The sequence below is a fragment of the Leptidea sinapis genome, chromosome 7 (assembly GCF_905404315.1).
Source record: "Leptidea sinapis chromosome 7, ilLepSina1.1, whole genome shotgun sequence".
Taxonomy (NCBI): Eukaryota; Metazoa; Arthropoda; class Insecta; order Lepidoptera; family Pieridae; genus Leptidea; species Leptidea sinapis.
In genome coordinates this window covers 4,612,465-4,633,083 of record NC_066271.1, presented here as the reverse complement: position 1 = coordinate 4,633,083, position 20,619 = coordinate 4,612,465, and the positions used below count along the sequence as shown (strand labels likewise).

The 20,619-nt window shown below is 34.2% G+C and overlaps 1 protein-coding gene across 8 annotated transcripts in view; it reads right to left on the bottom strand.

Annotated features, from left to right (window-relative positions):
• LOC126965388 (prolyl 4-hydroxylase subunit alpha-1-like) overlaps positions 1 to 20,619 on the bottom strand; it is a 213,086-nt gene that overhangs the window by 150,056 nt on the left and 42,411 nt on the right. For 2 of the 8 annotated variants that reach the window (XM_050808963.1, XM_050808969.1), the window contains one exon: positions 17,526 to 19,829. The exons of 5 other annotated variants lie outside the window; for them this stretch is intronic. In XM_050808963.1, the coding sequence (XP_050664920.1) occupies positions 19,711 to 19,829 (119 nt within the window). In that variant the 3' untranslated portion in view covers positions 17,526 to 19,710. Of the gene's footprint in view, positions 1 to 12,838; positions 12,973 to 17,525; positions 19,830 to 20,619 lie in introns of those variants that run through there. One more of the 8 variants, XM_050808965.1, reaches the window with a different exon arrangement.

Below are 20,619 nucleotides of genomic sequence, written 5' to 3'. Positions count from 1 at the left end.
TACCCCCTTATTCATAATAGTCTGCTAACTTTAAGCATTGCTAATTCTCACTCTGTCTTCTTCTATTGACCTAAGTCAGAATGAGAAAAAACACTCCTAAGCGGCGGTTGAAAGTTAGCGGACCATTATGAATAAGGGGGTTAGAATCATTAGATTTTATAAAAATACACAATAATTTTTTTAGTTTTTTGTGCATATTCAATGCCGTTCTATACATTCGTCATTCTGCATATTATATGTAATGTTTTGGAATAGGTTTTTTGAAGTAAGTTGTTTTTTTTTTAAACTTTTTTTATTTGAGAAGAGGACAAAGGAGCGTATGGATCACCTCATGTCAAGTGAACATTGCGGCTACCATCCTCCTGCTACACCAGAGGAATCGCAGGAGCGACTACTGAAATTCGGCAAAATATTTAACAAATGATGATAGAGATCTGGGGTTATAAAGCATTCTTGTATATTAGCAATGTTTTTCCACGAAGAATTGCTTATCTGGAAATTTGTCACAAATAAAAACAAAAATTTGTACTTAAACATATTTATGTATAGTCTACTTAAAAAGAATAACATTAGGTAATATTGCATATAATATATTAATTTTAAATCAAATTAAAACGATAAACAGCCTCTATTTATTACAATAATAATGTTCTCTATGGTGTCTGTTAAATAAAACAAAGAAAGTTTTGTTAAAATAAAATACTATGAATTTAGTAAAAAAAATTAAAATTAATACGGCAACATTAGTAGGGATGATATTATTTCAGATTGCTGAAAGTTATATATTATGAAACGTTTAGGAATAGCGACTGTCGCTTAATTATCGCAATATTTTTTGTGGTACGTGGTCCACAGCTGTTGTCAAGCGCAATGCAGTCAGTGACGCTGACATTTGCGTTTACATTGCGAGCTGCAATTTGTAATGAGTCTAGCAACCGTATTTTATATTCTTTGATTTGAAATAACTCTCAGCAAACAAAAGTTACGTGCCATGGAATAGAAAATGCAAGTGAAATTGCCACGCAGTGATCGCGAGTGTGTCACATGTCTGTATTTTCATTCATTTCATTTTCAGCCGGAAGATCTCTACTGATAGACAAAGGCTTCCCCCTAAAATTCGCCATGACGATCGGTCCTGCGCTGCCCTCATCCGACGTGTTCCGGTACGCCATTCGACGACTTTACTGCCCCACTGGCCATCTGTCCGTCGGACTATGTGCCCTGCCCACTGCCACTTCAGTTTCGCAACCAACTGCGCTATGCCGGTTACTTTGGTTCTCTTACGGATCTCATTTCTGATTCGATCTCGCAGGGAAACTCCGAGCATAGCCCTCTCCATTGCCCTCTGAGCGACCATGTGCTTCCTCATAAGGCCCATAGTTAGCGACCACGTCTGCCTTCCGTATGTCATCATTGGCAACACATATCATCATGTCTGTATACTCAGTCGAAATTAGCTATTTTCTGTGACATGACGTCTAGATAGTAACAAGAATATTAATATAATAAATATTACTATTATTTGAAAAAAGTTGAGATTTGCATGCGAATATAACTCCAAATTCAAAGTAATTGCAGTGATTTGCAAGTTCAAATTGTTCTATATTAGGTACTCGTGATAGGAATTTTAGATTCAGGAACAATTTCTCTTAGTTGTCTCAAACTTACTGAATTTCAGACTTATTACACTTTGGAAATGAGGCATCGAAATTATTATACTTTACAATGATGGCATGAAGTAATTAACTAAGAAGAAAACATTTTTTTGCATAAAGTTCGAAGATAGGATATCCTAATAAGTTGATACTTTGTAATCAAGTATATTTTTTAATATTTTTTCATATCCAACGAGATATTTTAAGGTCTATATTTCACCGTGGTGTCCGTAATCTACCAAACTAGACACTGAGATACTAGACATAGAGCTGGCCGCGCCGACAGCTTGGCTGCGCAACCAATCGGACACCAGGTGAGTAACTATAGTGTATAGGTGTAAATAATTGGATGGTTGCGGTGACTGGTTCCGCAACCTTAGTCTCAAGGTGAAATATAGCCCTAAGTTCTTACTGAATTACAATAAGTCCTTTTAATCGTATATGTTAAACATAACCTATCTAAACGCAAATGTCAGCGTCACTGACTGCATTGCGCTTGACAACAGCTGTGGACCACGTACCACAAAAAATATTGCGATAATTAAGCGACAGTCGCTATTCCTAAACGTTTCATAATATATAACTTTCAGCAATCTGAAATAATATCATCCCTACTAATGTTGCCGTATTAATTTTAATTTTTTTTACTAAATTCATAGTATTTTATTTTAACAAAACTTTCTTTGTTTTATTTAACAGACACCATAGAGAACATTATTATTGTAATAAATAGAGGCTGTTTATCGTTTTAATTTGATTTAAAATTAATATATTATATGCAATATTACCTAATGTTATTCTTTTTAAGTAGACTATACATAAATATGTTTAAGTACAAATTTTTGTTTTTATTTGTGACAAATTTCCAGATAAGCAATTCTTCGTGGAAAAACATTGCTAATATACAAGAATGCTTTGTAACCCCAGATCTCTATCATCATTTGTTAAATATTTTGCCGAATTTCAGTAGTCGCTCCTGCGATTCCTCTGGTGTAGCAGGAGGATGGTAGCCGCAATGTTCACTTGACATGAGGTGATCCATACGCTCCTTTGTCCTCTTCTCAAATAAAAAAAGTTTAAAAAAAAACAACTTACTTCAAAAAACCTATTCCAAAACATTACATATAATATGCAGAATGACGAATGTATAGAACGGCATTGAATATGCACAAAAAACTAAAAAAATAATTGTGTATTTTTATAAAATCTAATGATTATAACCCCCTTATTCATAATGGTCCGCTAACTTTCAACCGCCGCTTAGGAGTGTTTTTTCTCATTCTGACTTAGGTCAATAGAAGAAGACAGAGTGAGAATTAGCAATGCTTAAAGTTAGCAGACTATTATGAATAAGGGGGTAATTATCTTACAATTATTGTTATTTTTGGAGTCGGTGTCAGCCAAGGTAAGTTTGTATCTATTTACAGAATCATTGAAATCGGTTTGCGCGATATTGAGTTATTCGTTCATCTGCCGCGCACATACTTATAGCAAATTTGAGACTTTTATGGTTTTATCATGGACGCCATTGTCTGATCCGGATGTAGAAATGGACCACTCGCAAAGCACCAGCTGTCAAATAAAAAAAGAATTAAAAAAATCGGTTGACCAAGTCGAAAGTTCTGAGGTAAGAAACATAAACAAAAACCGACGAATTGAGGACCTCCTCCATTTTTGAAGTTGGTTAATAAAAAAGGAATAATCAAATAATTAATTGAATAGTATAAAATCATCCACATCAATCGTTTTTACTATTATTTAATAATTTTGACCTTCTCACCGATTGTCGCTATACGGTTGCATACTGGATTTACGAAACATCGACTCAAGCACATAATAGTTCTAAGTACCCTACGGTTATTCGCGAAAACGTTGAAAATACGTGGGGTTAATTCACAGCACAGCATTTTTAACGCTGAATATATTTGTTCACTCGCAAGCTACAAAGTTGCCCCATACAATATATGTAGATATATTATATTTTCAATGACCTTTCTGATGGTACTAGTTTAGTTTTGCTAGAAGGGATTGTTTATAGAAGAGGGAGCAATCGAAGAAGAGGCTTACGGGATCGAGAGTGGTGAGGCAACCGCCCATGGACATCGGCAACAACAGGTATCAAGAGATGCGTTATCGGCCTTCAAGGTGGGAGATGCATTTTTCTTGAATGTTCCTAAGTCATATCGTTAACACGTTAACACAGGGTAGGGTATGTTTTGTCCCATGTTCTTTATGAAATCGAAACGCCAGAAATTTATACGGTGAGTAAACTATAGCACATTTAGTACCCCGTTTACTTAATACAATTCAAAAGTAATTCAGAAGTATCGGTGACAGTTGGAGTGACAGTTCTTACTTCCCAGTAAACTTGATATTAAAATTATTTAAAACAACTAAACCATTAAAAAAACTTGTAAATATTGTGAATAGTTATCGGATCTAAGTCGTGAAGTGTTATCTTTTTAAAAAAATGTGTTTTTGTGAAATAAAAAGTGAATAAAGAAACCAGCAGTCGATCAGCTGATTGATACAAATAGTCAAGTACCCTCAAGGTTTGAAAGTTGAATTTCGATTAATTTAACTTCTAAAAAATTTTAAAGTGTTTATCCTGGGAACTTTATTTTGTGCAAATTCATTTTGAAATATCTTTAAAAAATACAAACGAAATATTATTACTTCGACAAATTAATAATAGTGAAATAATACGTACTGCCATCTATTGAATTCTTTGCAAACTGTTTGAAATTGTATCGAGTGCTTATTCGTTACTAATAATTAAATATAATATACATAATGACGAACAAATGCAACACGTGTGGCAAATTCTTCGCCAGCACTGATGGCGCTAGGTGTAGTAAGTGTAAGTATTACAAACAATGCAATAAATTAAGCCCAGATGCAAAAACCAAAGACTTGCAGACCGGTAGACGTTGACCGTGACCGAGATGAAGACGTGGACGTCTACTTGGATACAGAGCAGCGGGAATCATCCTCGCTAGTACGAGAAATTAGACTCTTGCGTACCGAAATATCGAGTTTCAGAGACGATATGACTCGACTGTCGGCAATAGTCAGTGAATTCGGTTCGAGACTCGAAAGTATCGAGGACCGTGTTACTAAACTAGAGGAGAATTCCCCCGCAATACGAGTGCAAGAATATATTGAACAGAATGAAGAGCTCACAAGTACGATAAACGAACTCAAGAAAAAAATAAATGATTCTGAGCAAGACAAATTATTGAACGACATCGAGATACCAGGTATACCGGAGAGCAATAATGAAAATGTTACGCATATTGTTATCACCCTGGCGCAGAAAGTTCGCCTGACTTTATCTGACTGCGATATTGTTAACGCGGCGCGGCGCGGCCCTCGGCGCCCGGCGGAGGAGGGGGGCACTTCGCGATCTCGTCCGATTGTGGTCAGCCTCACTCGCCGTCACATACGAGACGAGCTGCTTCGCGCTGCGAGAGTGCGGAGGGGTGCTGACACGTCCGGGACCGCAATAGCAGGCCAAACGCGACGGTTTTATATTAACGAACATTTAACCTACGACAACCGCAAGCTATTCCATCTTGCGCGTGAGCAACAAGGTCGAAGTAAAAAATGGCGTTTCGTTTGGACAAAGGGTGGACGAGTTTTTGCTAGACGAGATAGCACGTCAAAACCTTATCTTATTCGGTCGGAACATAACTTAAAAAAGGATTTTGCTTAGTTAAATTATTAGACTTTGGCGATATACTGCTTCATAAGTTGTTTTTAAAATCCTTATTGTTTAGATATATATTTAAAACAAATTTGTTGTATAGTAATTTTGTCAAAATGTGTTTTGGAATTGTAATTAATTGGTTGTTGGTTGCTTATTTTATTTGTTTTTTCTATCGGCTTAAATGTACCGATTTTTATTTATTTTTATTTATTACCACGCATAACCGAACTGTGTAGCAATAGAACTTATTCTTATAAATGTTGTAAAATCACAAAAGTATGTTATTGTTCCTGTATACATCACTGCACACACATATACATATTCATAAGGCATATCTACTACTACTATGAGCATCATTTCTTACAATTATTATTATTTAATATGTTTATTATTATATTATTATGTTATACTTATATATTATATTCTTCTAAATATTAACTATGCCTCTTAAAAATAAACTAAAAATTGGATTCCTCAACCCAGGCTCACTTGGCACTAAACATGACGAGTTTATGGTGGCTATGCGGCGCCACATCGTTGATCTGATGGCTCTCAAGGAGACCTGGTTGCGGGCGGGGCAGGACGCTCGTGCTCCTGAACTCGCGGACTACAGGCTGAGACACACGCCGCGCCCACGCAGTGTTCGCTCGCGCGGGGGTGGCGTTGGATATTACATTAGGAAAGGGCTGACAGCGCGGGTCTTGCAACATCCTGTTACGTCTACGGTAGAACAGATGTGGTTCAAGCTCATCATGCAAGGTAAAACGGTGGTTGTAGGCACGGCATGCCGACCGCCGTGGTTGGATCCGGATTTATTTTTTAGTGCTCTTACGGAAACCATAGGCTCATTTATGTGGACAGATTACCTAATCTTAATAGGAGATTTTAACATAAATGTTCTAGACCGCAAGCACCCCAACTGTAAAAAATTTGAATTATTTCTCAATACTTTCAACCTGTCACAGCACGTTTCAGAACCCACGCATTTTACTGCTCAGTCGGAGACTCTAATTGATTGTATTTGTACTAACGTTTCTGTAACAAACTTAACAATAGACTATATTGAGTCGCTCAGTAGTCATGCTTTTTTAACTTGTACTCTGAACATACGGAGAGATAAAATATAACCACGAAATATTGACATTGAATCATTTAACCAATCATTAGACAACATACACTGGACCAATTTATTACTTTTAAATAATGTACATGACATTGTCTCTCACCTGACCTTTTATATAATATCATTATTTGACTTTCATGCAGCTAAAAAAACAATAAAAATAAAACATAACCGATATCCATGGATCACTTATAATATGGAGATGATTATGAAGTGTCACGATGAAGCTCATATCTTAGCAAAAAAATCGAAGCTTGACGTGTATGTTGAGAGATACAAATATTTAAAAAAATATGTAACACCAGCTTTAGAAAGAGAAAAACAAGCGTACTTCAGTACATACATAAACGCTAATTCCCGCAAAACTAAGAACATGTCGAAACATATAAAGGACCAGGTGAGATTAAAACCTAAACATGACACTACTACCCTCTCACCTCAACAATCCCGAAGACATAAATACCCATTTTCTTAACATTCCAGGTACTAACAAGATAACGCTTGCAACCCGAACATATTTTGAGTCACATCGTCATGGCACAGCGGTCTTTAAATTTGAACACGTTGATGAAAACATGGTTTGCACAGCAATCAAAGAAATAAAATCACAGGCTGTTGGATTGGATGATGTGTCTCTTGATATGCTACTCCTTACCTTGTCACATACTCTGCCCATATTAACACATATTATTAACACCTCGTTTCAGTCTAGCACCTTTCCTTATCTCTGGCGCCACGCACTAGTACGACCTTTATCTAAAAAAGATAACCCTGAACTGTACACAGACCTCCGCCCAATTAGCATACTTCCTTGAGCATCCAAAATTATTGAAAAAATTGTGCACAAACAATTAATGCGTTTTTTGGAAACGAATAATATATTACCGGACCACCAATCAGGTTTCAGGAAAGAAAGTGGTACTACCACTGCTTTACTGGATGTAGTTGACAACATCTTGGATGCTCAGGAGGAAGGTAAGGCCACAATGCTAGTACTGCTTGATTATTCCCCTGGCATTTGATACTGTTGATAACTCATTATTAATTTCCAAGTTGGTGTACTACGCATTGAGCCCGGAGGCTGTACAATGGTTCAATAGCTATCTAAATAACAGAACAGTTGCAGTCAAAGATGATACCGGCAGCTACAAACTATCTGGCTGTGCTCCTATCAACAGAGGAATTCCCCAGGGATCAATTTTAGGACCCCTGCTCTTTAATTTATATAGTGCAGATGTAATCTACTCCATAAAAAATACAAAGTATCATATGTACGCTGACGATATTCAATTGTATATCTCCTTTAATCCCAAGGATACATTACATGCCACAAAATTGTTAAATTCCGATCTTAATGAAATTTGCAGTTGGTCAGATCGTAACTCTTTAATTCTTAATCCCTCAAAAACAAAATTTATAATTCTTGGCACCCCTGTGTCTGTGAAAACGACTGAGCAGTATAATCCGAAGGTCACGATCAACAACACGGACATTGAGCGGGTCCTCGAGGCGCGCAACTTAGGTTTAATAATTGACGAAAACATGCGCTTCGAAAAATATATAAGCCAAGTGTTATCCAATTGTTTTTATAGACTTAAAGTTATCTACAAAATTCAAAAATATCTAAATACAGAACTTCGAGTCAGATTATGTGAAGCACTTGTACTTTCAAAGCTCAATTACTGTGACGTGGTGTATGGTCCTAGGTTACTGTATAAAACAAAATGTTCCATCCAACGAATGCAAAATGCGTGCGCCCGATTCTGCTGGAACATTCCACCCAGGCAACACCAATATACTTAATATGGAAGGTCGGAGGTGTCTGCATTTAGCAACGTTGCTTTTCGGTATCATACATACTAAAACACCTCTTTACTTGTATAATAAACTTGAATGGCTAAGGCAACGCAGTGCTAATAATATAAAAACCAGATCTGCCTCTCAGATATTAGTAGTGCCCCGGCATCATTCAACAGCGTTCAGGGGCAGTTTTCGTTACAGCGCTACTAAGTGCTGGAATAATTTACCGCCACCAATTAGACTATTAAAAAATGTTCAAAATTTTAGATCGAAATATAAAAAAACTATTTTAGAATCATTATATAATAATTATCCTTGATATGCAATGTATCTTATTAATTAACACAATTCTGTATTTTTATTATGTATTTTTAATGTTCACCAATATATAGTAATATATATCTCAGTTATAGTAAGTACCTAATGACACCTTTATTATATTATATACAGTTACGTACAGATTATACTATGATTTACTATTTATTATTATTACAATTATTTATTTATTTTTATTTTATTACACTATAAATTAATAAACACGAAAAAGAATATATGTATAATATTTAGTTAATCCCTTTGATACCTACCTTCACAAATTAATAACAATGGGAAGACTAATGCAACTGTCTACTCCAAATGTCACAAGGGGCTGCTGAAAACCAGTGTTGTGTTCCAGTGCTCACACTGTTATTTTTATTACTTTATTTTTAATCTTTATAATAGTGTTACGGTATTTAATTTAGTATTTTAAGATTTTAATTAATATTGTAAATTGTTGTGTTTTTGTGTGAGTGTTTTTTGTATGCTAATAAAGTGTTTCTATTTCTATTTCTATTCTATTTCTTTATTCAAAATAGGATGTGACATCACTTATTGAAAGTCAAAAAAATACCACCCATTCCAAAATAAATGCCTCAGACCTGAGAAGAATGGGCGCAACAAACTCAGCGGACTTCTTTTTTTCATCGAATAAATATGTTTACAAAGGAATATTGTACAATTAACTTATTATTTAATAGCCTGGGGGCGGTCACTCCATTCCCAATCTGTGGTATCATTAAGAAAGTCATTTATGTTATAGTAACCTTTACCACACAAACGTTTTTTAACAATTCTTTTGAATAACGTTATACTTTTGTTTTTAATATTTTCTGGGATCTTGTTGTAAAAGCATATACATCGCCCCACAAAAGACTTACTAACTCGACTTAGCCGAGTAGTAGGCATCATAAGTTTATGTCTGTTCCTGGTGTTATCATTATGGTTATGACAGTTTCTGGCAAATTCACTTATGTGCCTATGAACATACATTACAGTCGATCTAGAAATAAAATAAATAGGTACAAAAACTGTTAAAAAAATTAAAATCATACTTTTTAAACAACCTGTATATTGGAAGTATAGGTACATCCCTACTCTGCGTCTGTTATATTATTGGCTTATAAGTTTGTGTTGCCTATTTTCGTTACCATCATTGGTCCGTAGCGTGTCTAGTGACGTCCTTGTTGTGCGATACTAATTAATTAATAACTTTCTACTAATCTCATTTCATTTTTTCGATATCAGTTATTTATTCTGCACAAATAAAATTTTAAAAACAAAATTTATGATCGGTGCGGGACTCGAACCCACGACCTTCGCGGTTCCGTGCCGGTGCTCTAACCAACTGAGCCAACCGTTCGAGTAACGCATCGTTATATAACCTTGTTTGCTATGTTCAACTCTCAGGTTGTGGCTTCATCTACAGGATCTTCTTTATAGTTGATAACCTGCTCAACCCCAATATTTGCATATTAGGAAATTGACTTGAGATGTCGCTCTTGTAAATCTAAGCAATATTTTAGGTGCAACTCTCAGCTTGTGGTTTATTTTTAAAAATTTTGTTATTCAAATTTTATTTGTGTATTAATCCTAGAAGTGAACGTTATCACTTTAAAAACATCCTCAGTCTTCCTGTAAGTGGTCGTTATTCGTGGACTTTACTGCCCCAACGGCCACCTGTCCGTCGGGCTATGTACCCTGCCCACTGCCTCTTCAGTTTCGCAACCATCAATCGTATTGGTTAATGTGTTATAAAGCAACGGTAAAAGTTTAGCAGGTAGTAATACTTTAATTTAATGTTTTATTTATTTTAATGTTTGCAAGAAAAGCTCTAAGCTTACCAAACTGACTTTATTTGAGGGTGCCAGTTAAATGTATGGTCTATAATAATTAATCTTATATATATTGTGTGTGTTGTAATCAGTCAATACTCAATTGTAGGTCAGATTCAAATACTAGGGTCCATATTGTGGTGAAAGAAAATGTGACTATGTGCTTTTATAATTTGGAGTATAATTGTCTTTATGACACACCTGTATAAATTATGGTAGAGATCTGAGTTTTCAATCACCATCAGTCATTCCTTATCTTCAAATTATTCACAAATAAAAACAAAAATTTGTACGTTAACATATTTATTTATAGTCTACTTATATAAGTATTCGTCTCCATCAAAGCTAGTATAAATAGGAAGTGTAAGTACAAAGTATAAAAAATAAAATTAATATTGCATATAATATATTAATTTAAAATCAAATTAAAACGATAAACAGCCTCTATTAATTACAATAATCTGTTAAATAATCTATGTATATAAAAATGAATTGCTGTTCCTTAGTCTCGCTAAAACTCGAGAACGGCTGGACCGATTTGGCCAATTTAGGTCTTGAATTATTTGTGGAAGTCCAGGGAAGGTTTAAAAGGTGAATAAATAGGAAAATGCTGCTAAATTAAATAAAAACCACAAATTTGTTTTTCCTTTGATGTGTCCATACATAATTTCTATGAGAGAAATTATGGACGCACGGTTTGACAGTTCTGCTGTGAAACAATTTCATTACGACAGCAGGGTGCATATTTTACGAAGTAATTTTTGATGTTATGATATATTATTGACAAGTTCATATAAAAACATAATTTTATTTATTATATACAGAACAACGTCTGTCGAGTCAGCTAGTTATAAATACATAAGTAGGCAAGAACGTTTTGTTAAAATAAAATACAATCTATTTAGTAATATGGCTACGTTTTGTATGAACTATTAAATTACAATAATTTTAAAATGAATATAGCAACATTGGTAGGGATGATAATTATGTTGCCACATATTATGAATCGTGTATAAATAGCGACTGTCGCTTAATTATCGCAATCTATTTTGTGGTACGTGGTCCACAGCTGTTGTCAAGCGCAATCAATCAACAAATCAATGTCAGCCTATAACTCGTATTTTATTTTCTTTTATTTAATATAACTCTCAGCAAACAGAGGTTAAGTACCAAGGAATAAAAAATACAAGTGAAAGTGTCACTCAGTTCGCGATTAGCTATTTTCTGTGACATAACGTCTCGATCGTAACCAGAATATTACAATAAATATTACTATTATAAGAAGAATATTTAATATTTGCATGCGAATATGACATCTATTTCAAAGGTATTGCAGTAAATTCAAATCATTTTCCATAAGGCATTCGTGATAGATATTTATAAAACTGCATGCGGATATGATATCTATTGCAAAGATATTAAATATGCTAATCGTATAGTGATTTAGTTAACGCACCATTCAATAGTCGAATTAATTGTTTACTGCTTGAGAGAGTGACAACAGTTGCAAACACATGAAAATATTTCAAAGCTATTAGAACACATAATATAGGAATTTGGTTACAGCGTTCTCTAACGTTGAGTGGCCGTACTTGATACTTAGTGCTAAAATTAGACAGTTGGTTGGAAAATTTAATGATTTTGACATTTAATTTACATGCACGATTTATAATCAGACTATTTTGAACAACAATAAAGGTAATTTTTGCCAAAGTCGCATTTGTAATTGCAAAACTTAAATACTAAAATCATTTATTACAGACTGAAAGTTATTACAAAAATTATAGCAGCTAAGAGAATTTGAACCTGCTAAGTCATATTTATAAGTTATATTTATACGTTTTTATGTCTTTTAAAATATTTTCACTGTTGTTCAATTAATTTATAGCATAAGTTGCGAGTTGTGACGTATTATTTAAGTGTTATTAGCATTAGTTGTTAGCCTTTGTGGTTTTTTTAGATGCTAAGTTGACCTAGTTTTATATCGTTATATGTAATATGATAAATAAATAATAAAAAAAATATATATCATTGCTTTTGTGTATTGGCAATACATTTATACAGATCCATAATTATGAAACCTATTTTAACTATTCTGATCTAAGTGCAATCAAACATGTTGATTATAACTTCGGTCGAATATTATTCACTAATTGCATTTCATTGGCACCTTCACTTCAAATTCTTACATTTTACAATGAGTACCATGAAATTAGGTAATTAACTAAGACGAAAACATTTTTTTGTATTTATACAAAAAAGTGTACTCTAGTACGAAGATTTCTTTAGATATCAACTGACTTTGTAATTAAGAATATTTATTTAATATTTGTTCATCCCCAACGAGATAGTATATGCTAAGTCTTATACAGGATTACAATAAGTCCTATAAATCATATGTGTTAAACATTATCTATCTAAACGACTTAGGAACACCTTGCGGCAGCTTCAGATGCATGTTTTCTGGCTGATACTCCAGACTACACGGTCTCACTAACTCTTGACCAACCTCATGGATCCACTTGTTGCATACTGAAAATAAAACAGTGTTTGTATTATCCTAAAACCCCAAAAATTCTGATCAGCACTATAATTGCCCGTCACCTTGAGACATAAGCTGTTATGTCTCATTTGCCCAGTAATTTCACTAGCTACGGCGCCCTTCAGACCGACACACAATAATTCTTCATTACTATTTCACTGCGCCGTTGTTGTGGTACCCATAATCTAGCTAGCATCCTGTGTAAAGACGCCTCTCCCACTGGTGATTGCCCGCCTTTTACGACACCCTTGGGCCTAGGACTTCCCTATTCGGTTGTTTTTACGCTCCGGGGGAACCCGACGGGAACAAGGCGTGAGTGTGTATTTTTTACCTCTTATATTGTGAAATTCAACCTGAGCCTAGCGAACAGAGCCAAGTGGGTACTTACATTTATAATGCGTTGTGGTTCAGTGTTGTACTTTAACTATGAGTGGAGAATTTCACAAAAATAAACTTAAATCACATAATCTACAATTCAAAGCCCGTGTACAGGGGTTGGTTACCCCGTTGGAAAATTCAAAATACACCAAGACGTGGAAAATGTGCAACGTTTTCGTGTAACACAAAATCAAAAAAAAAATGGTCCAAAATAATTGAAACGTAAAGGGCTTATCGCTTTACGAAATCGATAATATTATTTAGTATTAGATACAAGCTGCTGTCGGCGACTTCGTCTGTGTGGATGCTATAAAGCTGCAAAATATATACATACATAGCATACATGCATCTAGCGTCATAACATGAGTCTTTTATTATGTTGTCCAGGTGTCTTGTATAAGGTAGGTACGTCATGAGCATCATATTAAATGGTGAGCGTAGCGGAGTACACTAGAGTTAGCTCCTGAGGGAAGGGAGGGACTTGTGTAGAGTCCTGAGTGAACTGAGGGATCCAAGCCACCCAAGACTTAAGGACAAGCTTTATTTATTTATTTATGAACTACCAACAGAATCACATGTGATACATTAACATTAAACAAGTCTAAGGTGCTAGGGATACACATAATTATATTTATAGGCAGTTACAGCATGTACACAAATACAAGTCGTACAGAAAGTTAAAATTTATATAATAAGTAAAGGCTAAATAAAGAAAAAAATATTCACAATTTTAATATCTATGTGATATCTACCGCTGCAGAATCGAGTGTCTTAATTAATTTATCTTTAAATTTTGTTATATTATCGCTGAACAGATCAATTGACTTATCTTTACTAATAAATTCATTATATTGTCTTATACATTATAGAGGTGAATACTCTACTTTACATACCTTCTGCGAGGCAATAAAAAAAGGCTTCAAAACTAAGCATTTATTTAGTCTAGTACTTGAATAATAATAATAATATCGTCAGTATCCATTCCTATTTTGTCGTACCTCATACTCATTCATTCATAATCAATATTAATAATATTGGGGACCTATTAAGGGCCTTCAATATTTTTGATATTCTCCTTTGATCAAAATCATCTGAATAATGAATACTTACCAATTATGATACCTACCTGTAATTTTTTCGGTAGTAGATTAATATCTAAAGCATCTAATTTAATTATCTAGAAGTCAAATAGCAATCACTTGACGACATTTTCGTATCAACGCAACGTGAAAATATTTCAAAAACAAACTATTCCATAATAGTATTCAAATAGTTTGCTCACAAAACCATCACAACTTTTCTACGTTACTACTCGTATGACGGATTTGCGATTGTCTAGTATACCAAATGTGTACCGAACTCAAGCCGAACCACGTCTCGTTGGTACATACTAGCTTCATAAGATACATAATAGCTTTAAGGGTAAATGTATACACTTCTATAATAAAGTCCCAGCTACTGTTCAGGCATTATCTATAAATAAATTTAAATGTTTTATAAAAAATGGCTCTGTCGTAAATTCTATTACTCCACTGCTGAATATATAAATGATCGGACAGCCTGGGACTAGATTTTGATTATTGTATAGCGATAGAAATGACTGTACAATTTTGTATATTTTTATAGAAAAGAGCGCAAAAAAAAAGGCTGGGAGAGTTTCTTGCGCCGCTTCTTCTCTCTCAGAGCGCCATTTGTTTTCGAAGCGGTAGAGTATCTATTAAATATCAGAAATGACATCAAAAAGAATTCTAAAGAAATCAATTTTGAGAAAATAAATGCCTTTTATGCCTTTTTACATTTTACTCTTTGACAAAAAAGTATTGAACGGGTTAACAGTACGGTTAGAACCGTAATTGGAAAGCTAATCTACTTTAAGTCGAGTAATACCAGCCCCAGAGTCATAGGTACAAATCCGGTGAAAACATAATGTATCTTTTACGAGTTAGTAAGTCTTTTGTGGGGCGACGTATATGCTTTTACAACAAGATCCCAGAAAATGTTCAAAACAAAAGTATTACGTTATTCAAAAGAATTGTTAAAAAAAGTTTGTGTGGTAAAGGTTACTATAACATAAATGACTTTCTTAATGATACCACAGTTTAAGTTTAATTGTACAACATTACTTTGTAAACATATTTTTTCCATGAAAAAGCCCGCTGAGTTTGTTGCGCCCATTCTTCTCAGGTCTGAGGCATTCATTTTGGAATGGGTGGTAGTTTTTTGACCTTCAATAAGTGATGTCACATCCTATTTTGAATAAAAATATTTGAATTTGAATTTCTTTTATTAAAACACAATGTATCTCACAACAAAGACATTATAATTAATTAGATTGTAAAATAATTTATAAAAGATTTTTAATATTGATATGGTCACTTTAAGTCGTTAGGTTAGATTAGCAATTTTTTTTTATCATAATAAGGGGCGAGACGTGCAGAACGTTCAGCTGATGGTAATTAATACGTCCTGCCCATTACTATGCAGTGCCACTTAGGATTCTTGAAAAACCTAAAAATTTTGAGCGGCACTACAACTGTGCTCGTCATCTTGAGACATAAGATTAAAATCTTATGTCTCAACACTTAGAATAGAGTTGCAACACTTGTTTGTTTTACAAGTTATGTTTTTGATGGCATCTCATTTATTTTTGTAGATAGTCCTACTTTTATTCCTTTATCATCATTCGAGGACTTTACTGCCCCAACGGCCATCTGTCCGTCGAGCTATGTGCCCTGCCCACTGCCTCTTCAGTTTCGCAGTTTATTCATAATCTTAACACCAGGAACAGACATAAGCTTATAATGCCTGCTACTCGGCTAAGTCGAGTTATCAAGTGTTTTGTGGGGCGATGTATATGCTTTTACAACAGGATCCCACAAAATGTTCAAAACAAAAGTATTACGTTATTCAAAAGAATTGTTAAAAAATTGAATGAATGAATGGAGCGACCGCCCTCAGGCTATTAAAAAAATAAGTTGTTTACAAAGTAACAATGTTACTTTGTAAACATATTTTTGATGAAAAAAAAGCCTGCTGAGTTTGTTGCGCCCGTTCTTCTCAGGTCTGAGGCATTCATTTTGGAATGGGTGGTAGTTTTTTGACTTTCATTACTGTCACATCCTATTTTGAATAAAAATATTTGAATTTGAATGAATCGTATTGGTTCATATGTTGTAAAGCAACAGTTAAATTTTATGAGATAGTAACTCTTTTAATTAATTTAATGCTTGCGAGAAAAGCTGTAAGATTACCAAACTAACTTTATTTGAGAATCCCAGTTAAATGTATGGTCTATAATAATTAATCCAAGATATATTGTGTGTGTTGTAATCAGTCAATACTCAATTGTAGGTCAGATGCAAATACTAGGGTCCATATTGTGGTGAATGAAAATGTCTGCCTCTTCAGTTTCGCAACCATCAATCGTATTGGTTAGTGTGTTATAAAGCAACAGTAAAAGTTTAGCAGGTAGTAATACTTTAATTTAATGTTTTATTTATTTTAATGTTTGCAAGAAAAGCTCTAAGCTTACCAAACTGACTTTATTTGAGGGTGCCAGTTAAATGTATGGTCTATAATAATTAATCTTATATATATTGTGTGTGTTGTAATCAGTCAATACTCAATTGTAGGTCAGATGCAAATACTAGGGTCTATATTGTGGTGAATGAAAATGTGACTATGTGCTTTTATAATTTGGAGTATAATTGTTGAGTCTTTATAACACACCTGTATAAATGATGGTAGAGATCTGGGTTTTCAAAGCATTCTTATATTGCTTTTTTTATGGAAAAGGGGGACATACGAACGTATGAGTCACCTGGTGTTAAGTGATCACCGCCACCCACATTCTTTTTCAACACCAGAGGATTTACTGGAGCGTATCCGGCCTTTAATAAAAGTGTGCGCGCTTTTTTTGAAGGCACGCATGTCGTATCGTCCCGGAAACACCGCACAAGGTAGTTTATTCCACAGCTTTATAGTACGTGGAAGAAAGTTCCTTGAAAACCGCACTGTGGAGGAACGCCACACAACCAGATGGTGGGGATGATATCCTAACTTTCGGCGTGTCGTGCGAAGGTGGAATTCGGTGGCAGGCATATATTAAATGTATTAAGCATCAATGATTCCTTATCTCGAAATTTGTCACAAATAAAAACAAAAATTTGTACTTAAACATATTTATTTATATTGTACTTGTATAACTATTCGTCTCCATCAAAGCAAGCAGACTATATAAAATAACATTAATATTACATTTAATATATTAATTTAAAATCAAATTAAAACGATAAACAGCCTCTATTTATTACAATAATAATGTTCCCTATGGAATCTATTAAATAATTATAAATTCATTAGTAGGCAAGAAAGTTTTGTTATAATAAAATACTATCCGTTTAGTAATATGGCTACGTTTTGTATGAATCATAACTCTATTTAATTAAAATAATTTTAAAATTAATATGGCAACATTGGTAGGTATGATATGGCTGATTGCTGAAAGTTGCCACATATTATGAAAAGTGTAAGAATAGCGACTGTCGCTTAATTGTCGCAACATCTTTTGTGGTACGTGGTCCACAGCTGTTGTCAAGCGCAATGCAGCCGGTGACATCAGTATATATAAGTAAAATTTGTAATGATATTAAAAACCGAATTTTATTTTCTTGGATTTAATATAACTCTCAGCAAACAGAGGTTACGTATCACGGAATAGAAAATACAAGTGAAAGAGCCACTCAGTCGCCATTAGCTATTTTCTGTGACATGACGTCTCGTATCGATCGTTACAAGAATATTACAATAAATATTACTATTATTAGAAAAATAGCTACGATTTGCATGCGAATATGACATCTATTTAAAAGTTATTGCAGTGATATGGTGACATCAACCTCTCATTGAAAAGTGCAAATCTTTCTGCATTAGGTACTCGATATAGAAATATATAACAACTGCATGCCGATATGACATCTATTTCAATGAATTTAAATGTGCTAATCGTACAGTAATTTTGTTTATCAACACCCATGCTTTAAATTCTCTATTAAAGATTCTGAAACAGTTAGCTTATTGCCAACATTAAAACACCCAATGTTCTAATAACCATTACATCATCTAAAAGAGTGTTTTAATGGTGTACTGAATTTCATAACAACACTCCTATGTTTTTTTTATCCCTTCATGCGTAAAGAGTTTCTACAGACAGCCACATTCTTATTGCTCGATGCGTGGTATCTGTATGAATTTCAAAAAAATAACATTTTCGTTTACGCGCGCTCCACACTCCCAGAACGTCGCGCGCCGTAAAAAAAAGTAGGTTATTCAAATCCCCGCCATTTTTCTTTGATATTTTTATTGTTTTGTTTACAAAAAATCAGCGATTCATTTTAAACGCTGCAAAAGAACATTATATTCGAGTGAATTTTAATTATTACACTATACAAAATGTAAATTACTAGTAAAATAATTCTTTCATTAATACTTAGTTTATTTGTATATAATCAGTAATGAATGATATTAGGTTACTACTAGGACTGGTGTTTTAATGTTAGCAATAAGCTAACTGTTCCAGAATCTTTTAGAGGATTCATATTCTGGGTGAAGATTAAAGTCTTGTATGCAACTGTTGATAATTAGGTATTAAAACACTCATGTGATACTATTAATAAATCCACATTCGTGTTTTAATGCCCCTTATTACACAACAGTTGCATAAATAACTATAACGCACCCGCCAGCATTAAATATTCAAATTAATTGTTTACTACTAGAGAAACTGTTGGTGAAAGCGCTCTCTTACGTCGAGTGGCCGAAATTGATGTTTAGTGCACAAATTGTATTTTAGTTGGATAAATATCTTTATTGATTTTGACATATTTAATACAATATCAACATTCACCAGTTGTAATAATACTTAATTTTGAACAACAAAAAACAAGCTTTTCGCCAAAGTCGCATTTGCAATTTATAATGCTTTTGTGTAATGCAAATACATTTGAATTTATAAATAAGAAAGTTTAATGTCAATTTCACTTATTTTAATTGTTTCGTGTTAATTTCATATCAAAAATGTTAGTTACGAATACGGCCTAGTTTTATACATTAGTTGTATTTCATTGGAATAGTTTCCTTCGATAAAAATCTGACATTTTACGATGTGTTTAGGACATGAAGTAATTAACTAAGAAGAAAACATTTTTTTGTATAAAGTACGAAGATTTTCTTTGGATATCTACTGAAATTGTAATTAAGTATATTTATTTATTAAATATTTTTCGTCTCCAACGTGATATGCTAAGTCTTTCACTGGATAACAATAACTTATTGTAATCAAAAGTGTTAATCTATCTAAAAGACTTAGGAACACCTCGCGGCAGCTTCAGATGCATGTTTTCTGGTTGATACTCCAGACTACACGGCCTCACTAACTCTTGACCAGCCTCATGGATCCACTTGTTGCATACTGGAAAGAAAAGAAATGTTTGTATTATGCTAACCTAAAAATTCTGAGAAGCACTACAACTGCTCATCACCTTGAGACATAAGATGTTATGTCTCATTTGCCCAGTAATTTCACTTGCTACGAGGACCTTCAGACCGACACACAATAATGCTTACAGATTACTGTTTCACGGCAATAAATGTAGCGTTGTGGTGGTACCCATAATCTAGACGGCATCCTGTGCAAAGAAGCTTCCAACTGGTGCCTAATGCCCCTAGTCGTTCTTAGGACACCCTTGGGCCTGGGACTTTTTTTTTCTTTTTCTTATATGAAAATAAGAGACGAGACGAGCAAGACGTTCCGCTGATGGTAATTGATACGCCCTATCTATTACAATGCAGTGCTACTCAGGATTCTTGAAAAACCCAAAAATTCTGAGCAACACCACAATTTCGCTGGTCACCTTGAGACATAAGATGTTATGTCTCATTTGCTCAGTAATTTCAATAGCTACACCCTTCAGAGCGAAACACAGTAATGTTTACACATTACTGCTTCACGGCAGAAACAGGCGCTGTTGTGGTACCCATAATCTAGCCACCTTCCTGTGCAAGGAGCCTCCCACTTCCCTATTCTTTGTACGCCCCGGGGAAGCACAGCGCGATAAAGAGCCTGATACAGAAAACCACGATGCAAGTGAAGCTTTTTTCGGATCGTAATTTAATTTAAAGTTTGAGAAAGTTATTCGATTTAGGGTAATAAAATGGAATGATATATAATCGCCAGTCTATAAACTAGATATCCAACTCTA